The 21,079-nt window shown below is 35.9% G+C and overlaps 4 protein-coding genes across 5 annotated transcripts; 3 read left to right on the top strand and 1 right to left on the bottom strand.

Moving 5' to 3' along the window:
- Window positions 1–975: 975 nt before the first annotated feature.
- Window positions 976–2,980, bottom strand: LOC117631073 (RING-H2 finger protein ATL16-like). 2 transcript variants are annotated; one of them, XM_034364019.1, is made up of 2 exons: window positions 2,528–2,980; window positions 976–2,491 (listed from the first exon to the last, which is right to left on the bottom strand). In XM_034364019.1, exons 1-2 carry the CDS (start codon window positions 2,710–2,712, stop codon window positions 1,372–1,374), a joined length of 1,305 nt encoding a protein of 434 aa, XP_034219910.1. In that variant the 5' UTR covers window positions 2,713–2,980; the 3' UTR covers window positions 976–1,371. The 2 variants fall into 2 exon arrangements, with proteins under 2 accessions (XP_034219910.1, XP_034219909.1); XM_034364018.1 differs by having other exon boundaries at window positions 976–2,979.
- Window positions 2,981–12,048: 9,068 nt separating this feature from the next.
- Window positions 12,049–13,280, top strand: LOC117632375. Its single transcript, XM_034365833.1, has 4 exons — window positions 12,049–12,431; window positions 12,532–12,614; window positions 12,743–12,942; window positions 13,051–13,280. The coding sequence occupies exons 1-4, from the start codon at window positions 12,190–12,192 to the stop codon at window positions 13,171–13,173; spliced, it is 648 nt and encodes a 215-aa protein (XP_034221724.1). The 5' UTR covers window positions 12,049–12,189; the 3' UTR covers window positions 13,174–13,280.
- A 1,640-nt stretch (window positions 13,281–14,920) lies between these two features.
- Window positions 14,921–16,261, top strand: LOC117632259. Its single transcript, XM_034365697.1, has 4 exons — window positions 14,921–15,290; window positions 15,389–15,471; window positions 15,632–15,831; window positions 15,949–16,261. Exons 1-4 carry the CDS (start codon window positions 15,019–15,021, stop codon window positions 16,069–16,071), a joined length of 678 nt encoding a protein of 225 aa, XP_034221588.1. The 5' UTR covers window positions 14,921–15,018; the 3' UTR covers window positions 16,072–16,261.
- Window positions 16,262–18,259: 1,998 nt separating this feature from the next.
- Window positions 18,260–19,338, top strand: LOC117632403. The gene is made up of 4 exons (XM_034365864.1): window positions 18,260–18,615; window positions 18,718–18,789; window positions 18,921–19,003; window positions 19,084–19,338. The coding sequence occupies exons 1-4, from the start codon at window positions 18,410–18,412 to the stop codon at window positions 19,293–19,295; spliced, it is 573 nt and encodes a 190-aa protein (XP_034221755.1). The 5' UTR covers window positions 18,260–18,409; the 3' UTR covers window positions 19,296–19,338.
- Window positions 19,339–21,079: the final 1,741 nt, after the last annotated feature.

Raw genomic sequence — 21,079 nt, 5'->3', positions numbered from 1 at the left:
CCGGGCTACATTTAGCCCAATTTTGGCCTAGGCCAAATTTTTTGTGAGTCCCATGCATGTGCTTTTGAAGAAAATAAATTATTAAGTGTGGGCAAGAGCACGAATCATCTCGTGCAAATGCATATCCAACAGCCAACAATAAAAGCGCTGACTTCATCGATATATTTTTACAAGCATTTTTAAATGTTTTCAATTCGTGTTGTTTAAATGTGGTCACCTTTTTAAATGTTTTCAATTCATAAAAAAAATTATAAAAAATTACTGGTCATGACTGTTGGAGGTCAGACCATTGAAACCCATCCTTTTGTTTAAAATAAAAATAAATATGGTCACCTTTTTAAATGTTTTCAAGTGTTGTTTAAAACAAATTATAAAAAATTATTAGTCATGGAATATTGTCTATAAATAGTGGTTTAATTAAATTAAACGATACATAGTTGTGGAATGCATAAGTATTGTACCATAATTATAGAAAATAAGGAAGAGTTCCTCCTTATATAAGGAGGGAAGTATTGTCCTGATGCCAACGACAGCGGAGACCAGAGACTTGGTGGTTTGCTGGGCAATTCCTTATTGCCCTGCCGCCTTGGCAACCTGTTTACGTGACTCGGTTTTCCATAGAAAATTTGCACATTGAATTGTGGTGGACTTAAGCAGTGTTTTGCTGACTAGAGAACTATTCAGACAACAAATAATGAGTTTGTGTGCACTAGCAGCAAATTATGCCAGCAGCTTCCCATCATGCTAAATAAAATTAAACACAGACGAAAAATCACAACAAACAAGCATCCTCAAAGAATTTTAAAGCTGCATTTTCTCATAAACTCAGCTTCCTATAACTCCAATCCATCAGTATCAACTTTAAAAACAATTAAAGGAGCTGGAATGTTCAGAGCAGTTTCACAAGTTTCAACCATGCTTATTAAGTCTGGCATTGGACTAATATGCAGGAAAATAGGGGGTGAAAACAGAAGATAAATCAAAACTGAAGTGTGCTTATATTGCAAATTTCTGTGGTAAAAAAAAGTATAAATTGTTTTGCAGATTTCAAGTATCCCCTGTTGAAGGCATTTACTTTTCACAACAAACGCAAATTTGCCATCAGAGAGGCCATAGGACCACATTTTTGCAGTCTGTATGTTCTTTCTTACATTTGAGAACCTCAAAAATTGAAATTGCAGTACCAAAACCCTTATTTCATGTAGAACCAGCTTTTGTTTCTTCAGATTGACATACCCTCTATACCAACTTTTAAGTTTTATTCTACAGATACAGCAGAGGCCACTGAGAAGGCCATATGTATATATATATTCCCTAATTTTACTTGAAACTGACTTGAAACTTGAGACATAAAAAAGGCTAACCAAATCTTCATGAGGGAAGGATTGAGCTTTGACTCCTTCCATGTTTGGATGAGAAAAACTTCCTGCCAGATGAGAAAGGCCTTTTCATTGATATTGGCCCCATCTGCAGAGAAAACCCAATTGAAGAACTCCTCATTAGCTTGGCAAGGCTAGAACTTGAACTGCCATACTTGGAAACAATCCCCGAATTCGGATTCTTAACATGTACTAATTGGGAATTTGAACTTCCTTCTTCAGGAATGACATTGGCCACATCACGGTATATTCGCGAAGCAGATGACGAATCCATCGAAACTGACCTCCTAATTGGTTGTATGTCCTCTTCAGTAACACGGCGATTGTCAGTCAAATCACTTAATGCTCTTGGATCACGACTACCAGCAGCCACAGTAGAACTTGGCAAAACCTTTCCTGAATTTTCAGCAGTTCTTCCCTCAGTTGGAATTGCAAAAACATTCTCATCATCTGTAATCCCAACCTCACCAGTCCCACTTCCAAGGCTTCCAACCCCTCCATTATTCTCCAAATTCTCTACCTCAATGCTTTCCCTCGAACCTGAATCCCTCGAAATAGGCTCAGGGACACTTTCTTGAGCCCTAGCAATGTCACAAACAATTGGAGCGCGGCAAAGAGGGCAATTTTTATGCGATCTCAACCAGGTATCAATACAAGGGATGTGGAAGGCATGACTGCACTTGGGCAAAAGCCTAAGACTCTCATCTTCTTCAAACTCACTCAAGCAAACAGAACAATCTGTTCCTTCAATCAACCCCTCATCTTTTTTATACTTGCAGACTGTTATGGAGTCAATTACAGATTGCGGGAGCCCAACAGTGTAGATGTACCAAATGGGATGATCAAGAACAGGTCCATGATCTTCATCAAGAAAATCTTGTTGGGCATCAAACAAAATTGGTAAAGAACTACTCCTCCTCCTCCTGGAATTGCTGCGGCGCCAATAAAATCTTACAATAGAGAAAACAATAGCAACAAGAAGAGCAACCCCAATCATACAACCTGTAATTTTCATGCTTGTTTCAAGTATATGTTTCTGTTCAGATGGGGGCTGATAATAATCAGTCAGTGGTGGTAATGGTGGTGATGGTGGTGGAAGAGTAGGGTCTGGAGATGGTGGTGATGGTGGTAGAAGAGTAGGGTCTGGAAAAAGTGGAGGACGAAGTTCCCTACCACCAAAGACTATAATATTCTTACATACATCACGGCATGTTTTGAAACAAGGAAGAAAACAGAAACCCCCATGGGTCGGAGGTTGCTTACACTGATTTGGACAGAAATCTTCCTCACTGAAATTGGTTTGGAGGATGAGTTTTCTGTGATCAAACCCCATTGAAAAAAGGAAAAAGAAAAACAGAGGAGATTCAACACAGGGGTTAGAAATTAGAAATTCATACCCTTTGTTTGTTTATGAGCCAGAAGAGAGAGAGAGAGAGAAAGAGAGAGAGAGTCAGAGAGTCAAGGCAAAGGATTAGATCTCCAGCCACATACGGAGCTTGGAAATTGATTGTCATGGACAACATGGGCTCAGTTCCTTTTCTTCTTGCACAACTAGTTCTTTGCTTAATTGGGGGAGTTCGTTTTCAAAGAGACTTTTGCCTTTACTTGGATGTTTGCTTATTCTTTTGTCACTGTGCAACATAGTCAATGAGCTTTAATGACTCTTTCCGCGTTCACTGTACGGTACCATATCTACATCAACTGGGGTTTTCTTTTTCATTTTGTTTTATCTTTTACTATGGAAATTGTCCATCAATTAATGAGCAAAAAAAACACAACTGATTTGATTTCCGTTTTGTATGCCAAAATCCTAGGAAGTTCTTGTACTGTTAGGGAGTGACAAAACCTTGCGCAAGTGACATGTTCACCCCTTAAGTTATCTCCTTAAGGTTGTTTGTTACACATCGTTTCGCTCTTTGCATGTAAAAATTCATTTTTTAAATTATATATTTTTTATAGATAATAAATTACAGTTTGACATATATATACGAAAATAAATTATTAAAAATACAAAAAAAAAATTCTAAACACGTATCTGACTGAGATTTATCTACAAAGAAAAACAAGTCCTTACACGTAAGAAGCTAAGTATTTTCCTTTTCCATTTATTAGTTGTTAAAAGAAGTGATCTTAATCTTATTTAGGAAAAATGTCGGTTGGCTTGGGAATGGCATGGTTTGGGTGGGAGCAGACTTGAGAGAAAAGTCTTGGTCTTGAGAGAGCTTGGGATGACCGCTGCAAATCGCCTCTATCAAACAGAAGATTGGGCCTGTGTGTGAAGTGAATATGGGCTTGATACTCTCTGACTAGGCCTCACTGTTTCTGATAAGAGGGTTTCTACGGACACCCGAGGCATGTCTCCCTGCACCCATATCAAAATTTTTGACACTACCAACAACAAACTTTATAAAGACGTTTTATGCTAAGTAATGTTTTTAGGAAACACTTCACCTGCTTTTTTTGGAAGCGCTTGAATTTTGAACAAAACTTTCAATTTGCTTATAGTAAAAACGCTTATAGATACAATCTAAACGATCTCTAAGATGAAATAAATGAGAACGTAACTCACATTTACCATAAAACAAGATAGAAATAACAAAACTACAAACACGTGCCACCAGGGGTAATTATTATTATTATTATTTTTGTGTGTGGTCATAATACCACCAGGGGTAATTTAGGTATTTAACATTGAAGAAAGTCGAAACAGTCAATTCAGGATTGCAATTTCAATCTCATAATAATAAACAAATGGTGCTATTGTCACCGCCAAACATATTTCCCTACCTACCCCCCATTGTCTTTATTTTTTTTTCCCAAAATGACATTTTCGTCACCTAATCTTTACCGACTGAAGATTTCACCTTCGCCAGCTTTCACGTTTTTTCCTACAAGTTTCCTTGACCTCCTCCCTCCTTTGACGTTACATATATGAAAGCCTTGGTCCTATACTTTCAACATGGATTTTACACATCTATTTGGAAAACCTAATTAAAGAGATTATTCTTTAATCTACTAATGCCAACAATTAGATCATTCCCATCAAAACATCTTTTCTCCATGTTTCCCTCTATTTTATTGTCTATTTTGCCTCTTTTTCTCTAAGAGAAATCATGTTTTTCACATCCTTCACAGTGTAGGGCATGCGTACAACGCATCACATATTCGTACTAATTTAAACCATATAAAATTTTACCAAATGAGAATCTAACTTTCAATGTTTTAAACAGACATCAAAATCAATTCATTTAACCAACTAACTCATAATAACTCTTAATTTATTCTTTCCGCTTAATTTAATTATGTCATTTTGCCCCCACCACCCATCAATCATTGTCTCTAGTTCCGTTCTACCCTCAGTTTCCCTAATCTGCTCATATTGCCATCCATTAATTGATTTAATCGTTTTAGTCAATTCCTGCTCTAGTCCATCTCCAAGTTCTTGTTCCAATCTTTGCTCCAGTTGCCAATTCCAGTTCCTGTTCATTGACCATTTACCAATCCACATGTTGCCTAAAACATCTTGAGTTTGAAAAAGTGTGGTAGTTAGTCTGCATACAATGCACCGCATGTCACTTACATCTCTTGATTCTTTCTCGTAATTTTCATCATTGATTTCTATATACTTACTTGACTTAGACATAAACCCTAAGAAATTCACTTAACAATAATTTAAAGGTTCCTATTTTATTATTGACAATAGTTAGTGACACTCTCCAAGTAAATCAAATTATTCCTATATTTTTAATATTCCCATCCCCCTCTCACCATGTGAGCCCTTTGATTAATTAAGGAGAGTGGATGTAAGCCCAATTAAAAAAATAATCGGTGCAACCAACAAGCATAAGCCAAGGGTTTATATTAATTATATTCTAACAATTCTGTGTTTGTTGTAAAAATATTGGTGTGGAGCCCACTACTATTCATTACTGTTCATTACTATTCATTACTGTTCATTTGGCGGCTTTGGTAGGGTTTGTCTGTCACGGGTGAATAGTGATCTACTATTCATTCATTACTGTTCATTTGGCGTCTTTGATAGAGTTTGTTTGTCACGGGTGAATAGTGATGAATAGTGATTTTCTCAGCCTATAAATAAGAAGAGAAACGGAAAGAAGAAGAAGAAAAAAAAAAGGAAAGAAAAGAGAGAAGAGAAAGCAGAGAGAAATTTTCCTAGAGAGAAACTTCAGTGAGCCACATATGTTGTAAACACTAAAGTTGTAGCCATATCATTTTATAGTGAAAAAGTTACTGCTGCTGCTCTCCGAGGACGTAGGCATAGCCGAACCTCGTTAAATGCTGTGTCTCATCTACTTTACGTACAACTCAAAATATCCGCACATATCTCAGGTTATTTTATAACACGTTATCAGCACGATAGTCTCTCCTTTTATTTCTGAAATTTTTCAACTCAACACTATGTGGTTATTCCTCTGTCTCCTTTACTGTCATTTAAAGTATGGTGCGGCATTAACGTCCATACAGCAATTTAATTTGTGAATTTACTTTACAGCAAATTAACCTACTTTAAAGGGTGGTGCGGGTTTATCGTCCACGCCTTTACTGTTATTTAAATGTATGGAGCAGAATTAGTCCATACAGCACATTTACTTTATCGTAAATTTACTTTAAAGGGTGGTGCGGGTTTATCGTCTACGCCTTTACTGTTATTTAAATGTATGGAGCAGAATTAGTGCCCATACAAGCACGTTTACTTTACCGCACATTTAAAGTATGGTGCGGGATTAACGTCCATACAAGTAATTTATTTAAACGGTAAATTTATTTTATGGATTAATTGTGCTGTATGATGAGTTTTTACAGTATACAGATCATGACCAGAAGTTCCTTGATCCTCATCATACATTTACATCAGGACTTGAAGATCCTTGATGATGATATTGATATGAGAGCTGGCAGTCTCTCCGGTACTATATTTGCTGGCAGTCTCTCCGGTACTATATTTGTAAACATGTGATCGGACTTAAGGGTCCTTGATCCCTGACATGTGAATAAGGACCTGGGTTTCCTTAATGATGTAACAGTACCGTATTGGTTAAAAGTGCCGTACACATGAATAATAACTGTACTGGCAAATGTACTGCACATATGAATAGGTATGTATTCATGATTGATGAATAGTACTATTCACATGAATAGTGACGTATGCATAAATATTAACCATTTTGGGGAAACCGTCACTATATACAAAATGGAACCTGCAGTTCCTTAAACTCATGGATAAACAATTAAATGAGATGCCAGAAGTTCCTCAAAATATGGACAATTATGTAAGGGCTTGAAGTCCCGAAATATGTATAGAAAATTGTAAAAATGTCCATACAATGAGAATATGTGATTTTGGCCTGAAGTTCAAAATCTAACAAGTGTGGAGAACCTAAAGTTCCAAGAGTTAAATGGACAACCTTTGAGGTATTATTGCAAATTGTGGTACACCACAAATTTTCTTGGCATAAGAGAATGATGAATTTAATAAAGTTCGATTTTGTTATAATCGACACCTCAAGGAAGAAATATATTTTGTGAATCCTGTTGTTAAGAATACACCGTGAAATGGATAATATCAGTATAAAAATCAAATGATGAATTGAGGCTCCCCACATATTTTGTTACATCTGGGCCGGAAGCCCATGGATCCAAATATATGAGAGATCCTAAAACTTGAAGTTGTGGGTATATAGTAGTTAATGTTCTTCACTACTATATTGAGATATTATCGTAGCTTTTATTCAATTCATATTTCATGTCCATTTGAAAATGGCTAATAAATTATGAGTTTGGGTTTAACCCAGACCAAAAGTTCTGGGCTCACATGCATGGAAATATGAGAGATTTGATGTGGTTATTTGAACCTATAAGGCACAAGGTTCCAGACCGTCATTTTGAAAAGACGTAAAAACCACATATGCAAGTTTAAGAATGTGCGCAATTATTATTATAAAAGGAAAGGAACATACAACAGATAGATTTTTACACCTGCAATGAAAGTGCAGGCCCTGTAAAATCTATAAAATTACATTATGTTCTGGAAGCCTCTGAAGGAAGAGGACGGCGCTTCTTAAGCCTAGCCATGAGCCTCTCATGGTCTCCCAAAATTTTTTCATTTGAGACCTGCAGCATGTCTAGCTTTCTCTGTGTATCAACAGAGTACGAACTCACCAGTTTCAACAAGGAATTATTCTCTCCTTTGAGTTTCTCAACCTCCTTTTGAGACTCATGAAGCATTCTTTGAAGAGAATAATTTTCAGTTGTCAGCTTCTGAACCTCGCTTGCTCTAACACGCAAACGATCAGCCAAGTTAGAAACAGAAGCAGCACTCTGAATGCTAGAAGCCATTGAGTCATTAATAGCTTCTTCCTCAGAACTCCCTGTCAACAGCATTTCATCCATTGGAATAATGAAATTCCTAGCTACTATGACAGCAGTAGCATCATTCATCATCACAGAATCATTAACTGTGAGATGACGATTTTGGGATACAAAGGATGGACGCCAAACTTTGGCGTCACTGGTTGTTGGGGGAGCATCATTTAAATTGAAATTATTTGGGCAGGAAGAAGAGGAAGCCATTTTAAGAAGGTTTCAAAGAAAGTCTTACAAAACTAAAGTTTCAGAAAATGAAGGAAGTTGAGTTGAAACAAAGTTGAGTTGAAACGCAGTTGCTCAATCAAGTTTTGCAAAGGCAATATCTATAGACGAAAATGTGGCAACTTTTCAGGATTCCAATATCTTCTCGAATCCCCACATTATCTTTTTCTTTCGCAAGAGTCCAAAACTTCACGCGGCCTCTGATAATGCCTGTCGGCACTTTCGGCGTTTTCAAGTATTATTTTCAAAGCCGATCTTGCTTTACGGATTTCACGGATCTACTTTTTCAAAAGTATCCCGAGAATCTCGCAATTTTTCCTATGGTTAATTTGAAATTCACCGGTTCTATCTATTCATTGTATTTGTGTATAAATGTGTTACTAACGAAATTTTCTTTGTAGAAGACATCCAGTTTTCCCATACAAAATGATGTTATATCTACTTGTTTTTCTTATCATTAAGCACTTAATATGCCTGAGAAGCAAGACTATCTCTGATCATCCATTCAAGAAGCAAGACTATCCCTGATCATGTTTCTGCAAGATCAGGGAATTGTGAAGGCGGCCTTGTGCTCTAATCTCCTGAGGTCCTTCTAGACTAGGAGAATTGAGAGCTTGTTTTCTGCTCCCACCAGCTTCCTTCCTTGATTGATGAGCTGCTTGTCTGCTCCCACCAGCTTCCTTCCCTGATTGCTTACCTTATCTTGCAATCAATATCACAATTTTTTGCATTTTTTCTCTTTTGCAGCTCTCTGTTCATAAGAGATTTTATTTCTTTAGAATGAACATCTGAAGAAAGAATCCATGAAGTGATCCTAACTCTGAGAGTTATTTGTTTTTGACAGAGAAAAGAATTGTGATTTTGCTCTTGCAGGATATAACTAGATCATCAAGCGCTACATTATATTTACTGGGCCGATACAAGCATGAATGATACTTGAGAAAAGTTTCTCCCACCTAAGGATGTAAGCAATACTTGTGTTATTTTATGCTTATATACTTATTTGATATTTTATCTTGAAAGGTAACCAAATGGGGAGATAAGTCCATTCCAAAAGAATGGCTTGTATGTATCCATGAATTATTAATGCAAATTTTACAAATTGCAAGTTGGATACATTGATAATACACTGCACAAATTAAAGTCCCATAAGAACAAAATATGGGTATAGCAGTGATCAATATGATGCACGCCTGTGGCGTAGCAAATGATGTGGATTGAAGTCCCGAAAGGACAATCCTTTGACATGTCAATATTGATATTGTGCACGCCTAATGCGTTGCAAATTGTATGGGTTAAAGTCCCAGAAATCAATTGACATGTATATATTAATCTGTGGCATGTCTGCAGCATGCCAGATATATGGTTCTAAATGTTCCAACTCCCTAAATGGAGATTATCCACGCCCTACTATAACATAACGCTCCATTGGAGGTTATAATCCACATTCTCACATAATAAAAGCCCCCTGTAGTGGCTTGGGTACCCAAAAGGCAAAGAAATGCTTATAATTGATGCATGCGCATGCACATGAGAATGGTGGGATCATGAATTGATGAATGACAAATTTTGATTTTGGAGTAGCTACTCAAATCATCAATGGGCTGTGTTGATTGGAACCACGCTCAATTATTAAATGTCGACAATATCATTGGCCAAAATGGAATGAGGCAATTCCATTATAGATGAGAATGAACGTGAAAGAACAAACCCACAGTACGAACCCCAAAATTTGTTAATACTGAAAGTTATACTTGGGTGTTCGGAATAAAAGGGAATGTACCTACTTAGTATGACACAATGTTTCTGGCAGAAACAAGGAATGTTAGGTTTTCTCCATTTATTGCACATTTACTGAGACCAACATGTTATCTTTAAGGGTTATTAAATGCACAGAGCATATCACCTGAAGTGATTCCCTAAAGATGTATACATAGCTGGGTTAAAGCTATATAATGTGTCATAAAGTTTAATCCCTTTAAACAAAATCCTTGAAAGGATTGAAATTGCATGAAGCAAGTCCCTGAATGACATATGCCTAAAGCATAAAATCCATACTCAATACTAATATGCCTAAATTGCCTCAGTGAGTACATTAATATGTTTGCAAACACATTAAAGCTTCTCAAGAGTTCCAGAAATATTTGTCTCGACTGAAAGATCGAGCATTATGCCAACGAGATTATTGCTTATACTGAGAAAGTATTGAAACGGTTTGGCATGGATAAAGCCCATCCACTTAGCACTCCAATGGTCGTTCGATCGCTTGACACTAAGAAAGACCCATATCGTCCAAAAGGGGATGATGAAATGGTCCTTGGTCCAGAAGTACCATATCTTAGTGCCATAGGTGCTTTATTGTACCTAGCACAATGTACCAGACTAGACATATCATTCTCAGTCAATCTGTTAGCAAGGTACAGTTTTGCTCCAACATGGCGACACTGGACCGGCATCAAACATGTTCTACGATACCTTCGTGGGACAACAGACATGGGGTTATTCTATTCCAGTGAATCGACCAACGCCCAGAGTATTATTGGTTATGCTGATGCAGGATATATCTCTGATCCACATCAAGGACGATCACAGACTGGGTATGTATTTACATGTGGAGGAACTGCGATCTCATGGCGGTCAACAAAACAAACATTAGTGGCCACATCTTCCAATCACTCAGAAATACTTGCCCTCCATGAAGCCAGTCGTGAATGCGTTTGGTTAAGGTCGGTAATCCATCACATCCGAAGCACATGTGCCCTACCCTCAACAACAGACACTCCAACAATTTTGAATGAGGACAATGCAGCTTGTATTGCTCAGATCACAGGAGGATATATCAAAGGTGACAGGACCAAACACATATCACCAAAGTTTTTCTATACACATGAGCTCCAGAAGAGTCAAGAAATCAAAGTCGGACAAATCCGCTCAAGTGATAACCTGGCAGATCTCTTCACTAAATCATTGCCGAAATATACTTTCCAAAAGTTAGTGCATGGCATCGGATTACGACAACTCTGCAAGCAATCAAGTTGGAGCATGCAAAATCAGGGGGAGCATTCAAGAGTCCTCTAACATAGGACATATGCACGTTGTACTCTTTTTCCTTCACATAGATTTTCCCACTGGGTTTTTTCAAGCAAGGTTTGAATGAAGCAACCAATCTAGGGACATGTGGTCTCCAAGGGGGAGTGTTGTAAAAGTATTGGTGTGGAGCCCACTACTATTCATTACTGTTCATTTGGCGGCTTTGATAGAGTTTGTCTGTCACGGGTGAATAGTGATGAATAGTGATTTTCTCAGCCTATAAATAAGAAGAGAAACGGAAAGAAGAAGAAGAAAAAAAAGAGGAAAGAAAAGAGAGAAGAGAAAACAGAGAGAAATTTTCCTAGAGAGAAACTTCAGTGAGCCACATATGTTGTAAACACTAAAGTTGTAGCCATATCATTTTATTTAGTGAAAAAGTTACTGCTGCTGCTCTTCGAGGACGTAGGCATAGCCGAACCTCGTTAAATGCTGTGTCTCATCTACTTTACGTACAGCTCAAAATACTGCACATATTTCAGGGTATTTTATAACAGTGTTGAATATTAGGGCTATATATAAAACGTGTTTTTTTTTTTTTTTAATTTAACAAGTTGGAAACGTTGGTTTACCAATGTTTTGTCCTTGAGTAAAAGCAAGTTGTTTCAACATGACTTTCCAAAAGCTATCAATTCATGATGAATTATTCATCGCTGTCAGCCTCTAGCTGGACTTGGAATTGGATTGGATTAATTATGCTTCAAGCCAAGCATTAATTTGTAATTAATTCCTGTAAGGTCTTCAACATCACTCGAACCTATGACGAAGGAAATATTATTTATATCAGAGATTATTAATATATAATTTCCCACGTGGCTTTAAACAAAATACTGTCAAAGAAAAACTCCTAGTTGACCATGGAGAACAAGTCATCTGTTTCGTACTTTCCTATTGTCATGCATATGCAATTATCCATTGCACCAAATCCATTAAGAAAATGCTTACGATTACAATATTCATATTGAACCCTTTCATGGAACGTGCTTCCTTGACTAATCTTCACATTGAACCCAGATAGTCTATAAATATACTACTATCAAAGCAAAAACTCTCATTAACAAAATTCAAAATTTTATTTTTGGACAGTTAATTGGAGGTCGATCAAGAAGAACCCATGTCAACAATCACATCGGTTGATCTTTGCCGGTCGAGTAGCCGCCTTTTCGTCAAGCATCCTGGAGTGTTTCAGCATTTCTCATCAGCAACATTGAAATTCCAACAAGGTTTCAGAACCAACCATGAATTTTTGTCTCTCACAATAGGGCAGAGGAATGTTTTTAGCAGGCAGCCATGTAGGAATAAGATTATGTGCAATAGTTCTCCATTACCTGGAGCTTCAGGCCCTTCACACTCCTGGTAATTAGCAATCAGATCAGACCTTTCAATGCTCTATAATCTATATAAATGAATATTCATTTATACTCTTTTTTAACTTTTTGCAAATTATTATAAACAGGAAAGGATGGATGATAGGGATAGTATTATCAGTAATTATACCCTTTTGGAGGAACAAATGGGCGCCCTTGCTAGCATTGAAAAGTGAGTAATATTCTAGTTTACCCTATTGGAAGAGGTTCTGGGTTCGAATCGTAGTTGTGTTGTTGCATATCTTGAATGTATTTTCGTTTTTCTCATCAGAAAAATTGAATTGGGTTTTGATTGTGCAGAGGAGGTGGACATGATTGTAGACACAGTTGAGGCAGTGGTGGAGGTGGTAGAGCAGGTAGCTGAGAAAGTGGAGGAAGTGGCAGATGATATAGGTGATCATCTTCCTGATGGAAAGCTTAAGGATGCACTTGAAGCAGTTGAAAGTATAGCCAAAGAAGCAGCCAAAGATGCTCACCTTGCAGACCAGCTAATTGACAAGGTACTTCAATTATTATATGTAAAACATGAAAATGAAATCAGATAATTTTTTCTTCAGCACACTAGAAGGTGGATAAAAATTAATTAGTGTTTTGTCTCAAAAATACAGGCAGAAGAAGTGGAAGATCGGGTAGAAGACTTCTTTGAGTCAGCCGTGGATCAAGCAGGGAATGTGATCACCAAAGACGTTGGTGATGAACAAAATGTACAAGTAGAAAAGAAAATCCAGTGATATATATATGAGATTTTCCAATCAGAGATGAACAGGATACCTATAATTCTGTCATCTCTAACTGCTTCTGTAAAATTGTATTCATTAATATTTATTCTTTTCTAATAGATTATCAAGTTCTATTGGTGAAATAATTACTGCATCTTATCGGCAATTGGTGTTATTAATGCATCATATAAACAAATTATGAACTTAAGAGCGACCTTATTTTGCACCACCAAAGAAAGGATGAGGAAATAGAGTTTGGGAGTGGTTACATTCAATTTCTCTCCTTTTATATCATTATTTATTAATCTCTCCTTATTCTCTTTGAGGAAATAGTATATATGAATCATGATCACGTGATATAACTCGTTCACATGTTATAATAATATAAGTGGATATTTATTAATGGGAAATCTTAACTCTGTCATCTACTCATATTACAACAAGCACACAAATTATACCATATGAACATAATAATAAAAAATACGAATTACGCACACAGATATTTCTCATTTTGTCAATTCTTTCTTCTTATCCCTTGGTTTCAACTTACTTAGACTTACCCTCATATATGCATATGAAAATTTTCACCCTAAGAATTCAAAGGTTCCTGTTTTATCATTGACAATATTGACACTCCAATGAAATCAAATTATTCCTAGATTATTGTAATATGTATTCCCATCCTCCCTCTTCAACACCACCCCCTCTTCTCTCTCTCTCTCTCTCTCTCTCTCTCTCTCTCTCTCTCTCAACTGAACTCCCAACATGTATTAATTAAAGAAAGTGGATCAATTAAACAATTGGTGTGCAACAAGTGAACATTATCATTACACCTTTTGTTTTAATGTCATATTAAACAATTGGTCTAATATTCTAACATATATATAGTTGGCCAGAAAACGTGTTTCTTTTGTTTGTTGTTTTGTCCTTGCGTAATATCAAATTGTTTCTACCGGCCCTTCCAAGGCTTCATCCCTATCAGTGTCTAGCTGGCCTTGGTATATTGTATTGGATTAAAGGATCAACCCAAAGATTATTTGTAATTAATTAACATAATAGGGTTGGTAAAGCTCGTAGGGCATGTGCCACCGCTCCTTTTTCAAAGAAACAATAATAATATGTTTGTTATTTTAACATATCTCTATACCTTAAAGCATCTCTATCCCAACACTTGTGCCAAGGTGAATAGAGGAAGAGTGTGAAAAGGATCATCCCCGAATATTCTCCTCGGAGGAAATTTGCACAAACAGCAGTATATGCTTACCTTCCTTTCAATTTCATACAAACATATAGTCACACACCTCTAGATATTTCATATTGCATGTGGAAGTTATAAGTTATGAGATAAATTAGTTGTAAGAATAATCTGCTGTGAAGTAAAGAAATGACCAGTTTTTTTTCCGTTGTAGATCCGTGAAGGGGATTTTCAAGAATCAGATGAGCTACTTCTTAAAAATTGTTGTCATTGGCTAGCTAACTGTGATAAAACATTTAGCTGATGTTTTCAACTCAACCAAACGGATTTGAAGCTCAAATCTTCAATAACAATTAAGCGCGTTGGCTTGAAATGAAAAGGAAAAAAGAAAACTCGTAGTTGACCATGGGGATTGTACATAGAACAAGTCATCTGCTCATGCATATCCAAATGCACATACCAAATACATTAAGAAAATGTGGACAATTTCTTCATACTTTCCAAGACTATATTCTTCACATTTGAACCCAGTAGGCTATATATACCACCACCAAAACAGCAAAACCTCAGCAAAGCATCCATCATTTTTGAAAAAATTTGGAGATTGATATAAGGCACTTTTGGAAGTTCTGTCAATTGGAGGATTTGATCAAGAATAACGAATGTCAGCAATCGTATCATCGATTCATCTTAGCCGATGGACGAGCAGTCCTCGCCTTTTTGCTAAGCATCCTGGACCTGGAGCAGTTCAACATTTTTCATCATCGTCAACATGGAAATGCCAACAAGGTTTCAGAACCAACCATGCATTGTTGTCTCTCACAATAGGACAGAGGAGAACTCTTAGCAGCCAACCATGTAGGAATAAGATTGTGTGCAATAGTTCTCCATCACCTGAAGTTCAAAGTCCTTCTGGAGCCCCTTCACACTCTTTGTAATTAGCAATCAGACCTTCATGAATTCATTTGATCTTCTTCCCTTTTTCTTCAAGTAGTATAATAAAAACTGTAAATTATTTAATCATGTAAACAGGAGAAGCTGGATGATTGGGATGGTATTCTCAGTAATTATACCCTTTTGGAGGCACAAATGGGGGCCCTTGCTACAATTGAAAAGTAAGTTTTCAAATTTACTCTTGTTAAAGTGGAGGAGGTCCCAAGTTCAAATCTCATGCACAAGACTTGTTTGTGTCATTGAATCTGAAAATTACCTTTCATGACTATATTTATGACTTCTTTCTCATCAGAAAAATCGAATTTCGTTTCAATTGTGTAGAGGAGGTGGACATGATTGTAGACAATGTTGAAGCAGTGGTGGAGGTGGTAGAACAGGTAGCTGAGAAAGTGGAGGAAGTGGCGGATGAAATAGGTGATCGTCTTCCTGATGGAAAGCTCAAGGTTGCAGCTGATTTAGTTGAAAGTTTAGCCAGAGAAGCAGCCAAAGATGCTCATCTTGCAGACCAGCTGATTGAGAAGGTTATTTAAAGTTTATATAACATATAAAACTTAGATAATTAATTTTCTCCACACACACATATGAAATTAGTTCAATTTCATCAGGAGCTAATTATGTTTTCTGTAAAAAAAATGCAGGCAGAAGAAGTGGAAGATCGGGTGGAAAACTTTTTTGAGTCAGCCATGGATAAAGCAGGAGACTTGACCAAAGTTGTTGCTGATGAACCAAATATTGTACCAGTAGAGAAGAAATTTCAGTGATATATATTTGATGTTCAAATCAGAGATGAACTAACTTATCATTCTGTTATATCTAACTGTAAAAAAAACAACAACAAAATGAATTCAATTTTTTACAAAACAGATACGAAATCTGAACTGGTGTTTACAAATTACAGTTAGATATAACAGAATGTATTCATTATTTGTTATTAGACCAACTTAAACTTGATGTTGGTATTGTTTGACTTTCATTCCTATCACAAATCACAAAAAAAACTTAGATGACAAAAATTATATAAAAAAAGGAAACAAAGACAAAGCTTCTGGATCCTGCATTTTTTAAATTTATACAAGTAATATTTGAGAAGGGGGTTTTCTCTCACGCATAATGTCAAGGTGGCATAGAAATACGAATCTCAGACCATTAATCTAAAAGTCAAGACCCTTTTTTATTGAGCTAAACCCTTGCCGGCCAGCTTCTAGATCGTTCATTTAAATGTGAGCACCGCCTTTACTAGCACTACTTTATCATTTCCCACACGACACATGACTTACCCAATCCATTTTTGACCAATTAAAATAATATAAATATAGTGTACTTCTTTCTTTTTCATTTTTTGGACTGAAAATACAGTGGACCTAAATATTACGGACCTGGGGCCTTATATATTCAATTTTCTGATCTATGGGTCCCTATCCATAGTTTTCTCTGTCTCGCTGTAAATCATTTGGGGACATTTGCAAATCATCTCTCTATATCTTGTGGAAGACACTATGGGATATGATTATGATTTATCCCTGCACGACATAAACGATGTAAAAAAGATAATGAAATTCGATGATTGCAGTTGGAGATCAATTATGGCGACAGAGACCTTACAATTTTTTTTAAAATTTTAAAATTTTCTATTAGTTATAGTTATCCCCAAAAATAAAAAAAATAACACAGTGGTTATCCCATTGCCATTATTTTATTTTATTAAATATTTTTTTAGTTGTTTTACACTTCTGGCCAAAAATAATGTGCCTTCAGTCACCACTAATTTGTAAGTCAAAGTTTTTTTTCATTAGACTAGCTCTATTGGCCTTGAGGGTATCTTATAATTCACGAAGATTTTCTAGAGTATCTTATCATTCACAGAAGATTTTCTTGTCTAGTAAAAGATGATTTGTACTAACATGTGTTTTCTATGTTTTTTTTTTCTTGTTTTTGTGAGTGGTAATTTTCCCGCTTTCCTTTTGTTCGCTTACATTCCATTTTATTTTATTTTAATACTTTTTACTATTAACAAAAAAAGGAGTGTAAGTGGAAAAAAAAAAAGGAGTGGGAAAATGAACTCTTTTTTTATTTGTTTGTTTTATTTTTCTATGTTAATGATTAGAACATGTGTTTTCCTGTTGGTCGATAAAGGCAATTAAATTTTGAGAGATTCACTATTATACCCATATAGGAGCCTAAATTATAAAAAAAAAATCTATACGAAATGGACTTTAGAAACACACCCAAAGCCCATTTACAACATAACAAAAAGGCTTTTAACTTCTTTTAAATTACTAAACTACCATTGATTTCTTAAAACAAAACCAACCCCAAAACCTCATTAAAAAATTCAAAACACTCAATAGGGCATCAAAGTAATTTAATAATCAAAATTAAATTCAATAGAGTTAGCTGTCATTTTTTGGATTTTGTTTATAGAAATTAAATGGTGTAGAATTTATCTATATTATTAGTGTTAAGAATTGATATATGACTAAACAGTCCCCTTCTATTGAAAGATCCCTCAAATAAAATTATTTGAGGGACGCCCTTTAAGGTACCCTACAATTTTTTTCCCAATGATCCAAACCATCTATTTTTTAGGTCTTCATTCATATATCATCCTTACAAAAAATTAGACAAATCGGAAACCGTTTTGACATCCAATTGTGTCTTACAAAATCAATGAACACGGTGCTTTAAGAAAATGCTAAAATTTCAATAACTTAATTGAGTGGTTAAATGATATCGGATTCAAGTGATTTTTTGTAGAGATGATCTTTGAATGAGTATCTACAAAATAAATGGTTTGATTAGTGAAATACAATCCGAAATGGAGCCTACAAGAGGTGTCACTCAAATAAACTTATTTGAGAGACCCCTCAATAGAAGCTCTCTGTATGACTAAATATCTCTTAAATTTTCCATCCTCATTTATTTAGCTACCTGCACATGCGTCCAATTCACAGTATAGTGCCACTTCCTAGTCTTAGTAGGGGCCTGGCATCAAATAAGCAAAGCCCTTTGAAAAAAAAAACCCCCATTTTCATTTCTATTTTCTTTTCTCAGTTCTGTTTTTGGCCTTGAAGTTGTAGAAATTGCTTCCCATTTGATCTAATGGCAACCATCAATGGCTTCCACCCTCCCATGTCCACCCTCCATAGCCAAAAAACAAAGCTCCAAGTCCCCCATGCCACTTTGCATAGCCTGCCTTTGACTTCTGATCAGCAGCATCCCATGTTGGCTTATCAAAGATCATCATTCACCAAATTCCCATATGATCATCAATTGATTAGAGCTCATCACAGACAGCTAATTACCAAGTAAGCTTCACTAATACACCATTAATTCAGTATGATCTTTATATGCATCAATCCTTCAGTTGAAAGTTATCTAAATTGTCCCAAAAATTGGCTGGAGTGAAGGGTGACTCAGGCATCAGAAAAATCTCCACCAGAAACTCAAAGTCCTGCAGATAAATCTCCATTATCTACTTGGTGAGGTTAATTAATTATTTTTTGTTTGTTTTGTTTTTGTGTTTAGTCTGTTAATTGTTAGTGGCAGGCAACAGAAATCATCAGCAGCTCTTTGATCATCAGTTTACTATTATTTTTGCCTTTCTGTGCAGGAAAAACTGGATTGTGGGATTAATGCTGTCAATAATAATACCTTCTTTGAGACACAAATGGGGACCCTTGCTGGCCCTTAAAAGTACACTTTCAAGTTCTTAATAATTGTTATGATTAAAATTATTCTCTAAAGTTATTAATTCCTAAGTATGATTAAATCAGGCAAGGTGGACATGGCAGTAGACACAGTGGAATCTGTGACAGAGGTGGTGGAAGAGTTGGCTGAGGAAGTAGAGAAGGTGGCTGAGCAGGTAGAAGACAAGCTTCCTGAGGATGCTAAGCTCAGAGAAGCTGTGGAGTCCGTTGAACATCTAGCTGAAGATGCAGTCAAAAAGGCTGAGCTAGCCAAGGATGTCATCCACAAGGTGAATTAGTAACTCCATAATTAACTTTACAAATTGTAATTAATTAATTAATTAAATTTGGATTCTTTTTTCCTTTTCATATATTTTAATTGCAGGTTGAGGAAGTGGAGGAAGAGGTTGAGAAGGCACTAACTAATGGGTCAGATGTTGATTCTGTAAAAGGGGAGGGTGAGAAGAAGTCTTGACAACACTTTACCACTATATTGATTGATCAACTTCCACTCACCTTAGCAATAACTTGTCAATTTCTCTGTAGATCACTCATCAAATAATTTGCAATAAATTGTATTTTTTTTAATGCAATGCCAAAATTGCCAATTGCTTTGAATAATTTCTTTTGCACCAAAAAGTGAGGAACCTTTTTACATGTCATTTGGCATATTTAGGGCCAGTTTGATAATCGTTTCGATTTTTATTTTTAGTTTTCATTTTTTGTGATAGAGGAAAAAGAAGGAGAATGAAAATGAGAATGAGAGTGAAGATAGAATTGAGGAATATGAGAAGGGAGGATGGGAGAAATGAGTAACAAAAGTGAAAACAAAAATTTATTTAAAATTGTTTTCACTTTTGTTACTCATCCCTCCATCCTCCCCTCCTCTCTCATCCTCTCTCTCTCAATCTCATAGTCACTCCTATTTTCACTTTCATTTTCCTCTATACTCTAGCACAAAAAATGAAAACTAAAAACTAAAATTGAAAGAATATTCTACTTTTACCACATTTGTATATCACATTCTCATACCACCTTATGTGACAGCTGAGGTGGACATTCACATCAATTAAAATTATTTAACAATTTTCTTTTCTTTCATGCTTTATTCTAATATTTATTTTTCTAATTTTCTTAATTAAAATATACTTTGTTGATTTAATTAATGTGATATATGATATGTACATGCCACATCATGTGATATAGAAATATATAATTAAAATGTAATAAGTGTAGCATTACTCATAAAAATATTCGCACGCATAAAATGAAAGGGATATTTTATTGTAAGGCCATCCCCAACGGAGGCCTTAAATTGAGCTCTACCTCCTTGGGGCTCCTAAGAGCATTTCCACCAGTTGCCCCTTGCCATGGCAAGATTAGCCCTAGGGCAGCCACTATTCACGTGAATAGTGGCTGGCCTAGTCCCCTCCAGCAAAATGTGTTTCCAGCAGTTAGGGGCTTGCCATGGCAATTACTATTCATTTTTTTGTTTTTTTTCACAATTTTGTTTACTTAAATAATTAATTTGGATAATTTTTTCGGATAAGATTTTTGGGTTCCTACGTGTCAATACTATTCATATCGGATAAGATTTTCGGTTTCAAATTTCAGATAAATTTCAAATAAATTTCAAATTTCAGATACATTTCAAAATTCAAATTTCAGATAAATTCAAAATGTCAAATTTCAGATACATTTTGAAATTCAAATTTCAGATAAATTTGAAATTTGAAATTTCATTTGAATTTCAAATTTCAGATAAGATTTTCACCCTCTAAGATTGCGCCGCGTGTCATATCTATCTGTGTACATTTTTCTATAAAATCAGAGGTTCAGCTCATACCTCCCACACCAATTCTTCTCTACATTTCCATTTCTCAAATTTTAGATTTCATTCTCCATTCTCAATGGCAGACATGGAAGAGGTTTTGGAGAGGCAAGAGAGAGAAACTAGAGAAAGAATGCGTAGACGAGCTGCAAGAAAAAGGGCGCAGAGAGAACTAGATGAGCAACTTGGCATAGCAGTTGCTTTGCTGGAGGAAGAAAAGCAGGCTCGCCGTGGTTCACAAGAAGGCCGTCG

This window comes from Prunus dulcis, chromosome 6 (genome assembly GCF_902201215.1).
Source record: "Prunus dulcis chromosome 6, ALMONDv2, whole genome shotgun sequence".
Taxonomy (NCBI): Eukaryota; Viridiplantae; Streptophyta; class Magnoliopsida; order Rosales; family Rosaceae; genus Prunus; species Prunus dulcis.
This window is presented reverse-complemented; position numbering and strand designations above follow the sequence as displayed.

What these genes read in the sequence shown, in the direction of transcription:
- LOC117631073 (XM_034364018.1), bottom strand. Translation starts at nt 2,712, where the DNA reads ATGGGGTTTGATCACAGAAAACTCATCCTCCAAACCAATTTCAGTGAG.
- LOC117632375 (XM_034365833.1), top strand. Translation starts at nt 12,190, where the DNA reads ATGTCAACAATCACATCGGTTGATCTTTGCCGGTCGAGTAGCCGCCTT. An exon ending in GCCCTTGCTAGCATTGAAAA is followed by an intron (nt 12,615 to 12,742) that starts GTGAGTAATATT and finishes TTGATTGTGCAG; the next exon opens with AGGAGGTGGACATGATTGTA. An exon ending in CAGACCAGCTAATTGACAAG is followed by an intron (nt 12,943 to 13,050) that starts GTACTTCAATTA and finishes TCAAAAATACAG; the next exon opens with GCAGAAGAAGTGGAAGATCG.
- LOC117632259 (XM_034365697.1), top strand. Translation starts at nt 15,019, where the DNA reads ATGTCAGCAATCGTATCATCGATTCATCTTAGCCGATGGACGAGCAGT. An exon ending in GGAGCCCCTTCACACTCTTT is followed by an intron (nt 15,291 to 15,388) that starts GTAATTAGCAAT and finishes TCATGTAAACAG; the next exon opens with GAGAAGCTGGATGATTGGGA. An exon ending in GCCCTTGCTACAATTGAAAA is followed by an intron (nt 15,472 to 15,631) that starts GTAAGTTTTCAA and finishes TCAATTGTGTAG; the next exon opens with AGGAGGTGGACATGATTGTA.
- LOC117632403 (XM_034365864.1), top strand. Translation starts at nt 18,410, where the DNA reads ATGGCAACCATCAATGGCTTCCACCCTCCCATGTCCACCCTCCATAGC. An exon ending in AAATCTCCATTATCTACTTG is followed by an intron (nt 18,790 to 18,920) that starts GTGAGGTTAATT and finishes CTTTCTGTGCAG; the next exon opens with GAAAAACTGGATTGTGGGAT. An exon ending in ACCCTTGCTGGCCCTTAAAA is followed by an intron (nt 19,004 to 19,083) that starts GTACACTTTCAA and finishes TGATTAAATCAG; the next exon opens with GCAAGGTGGACATGGCAGTA.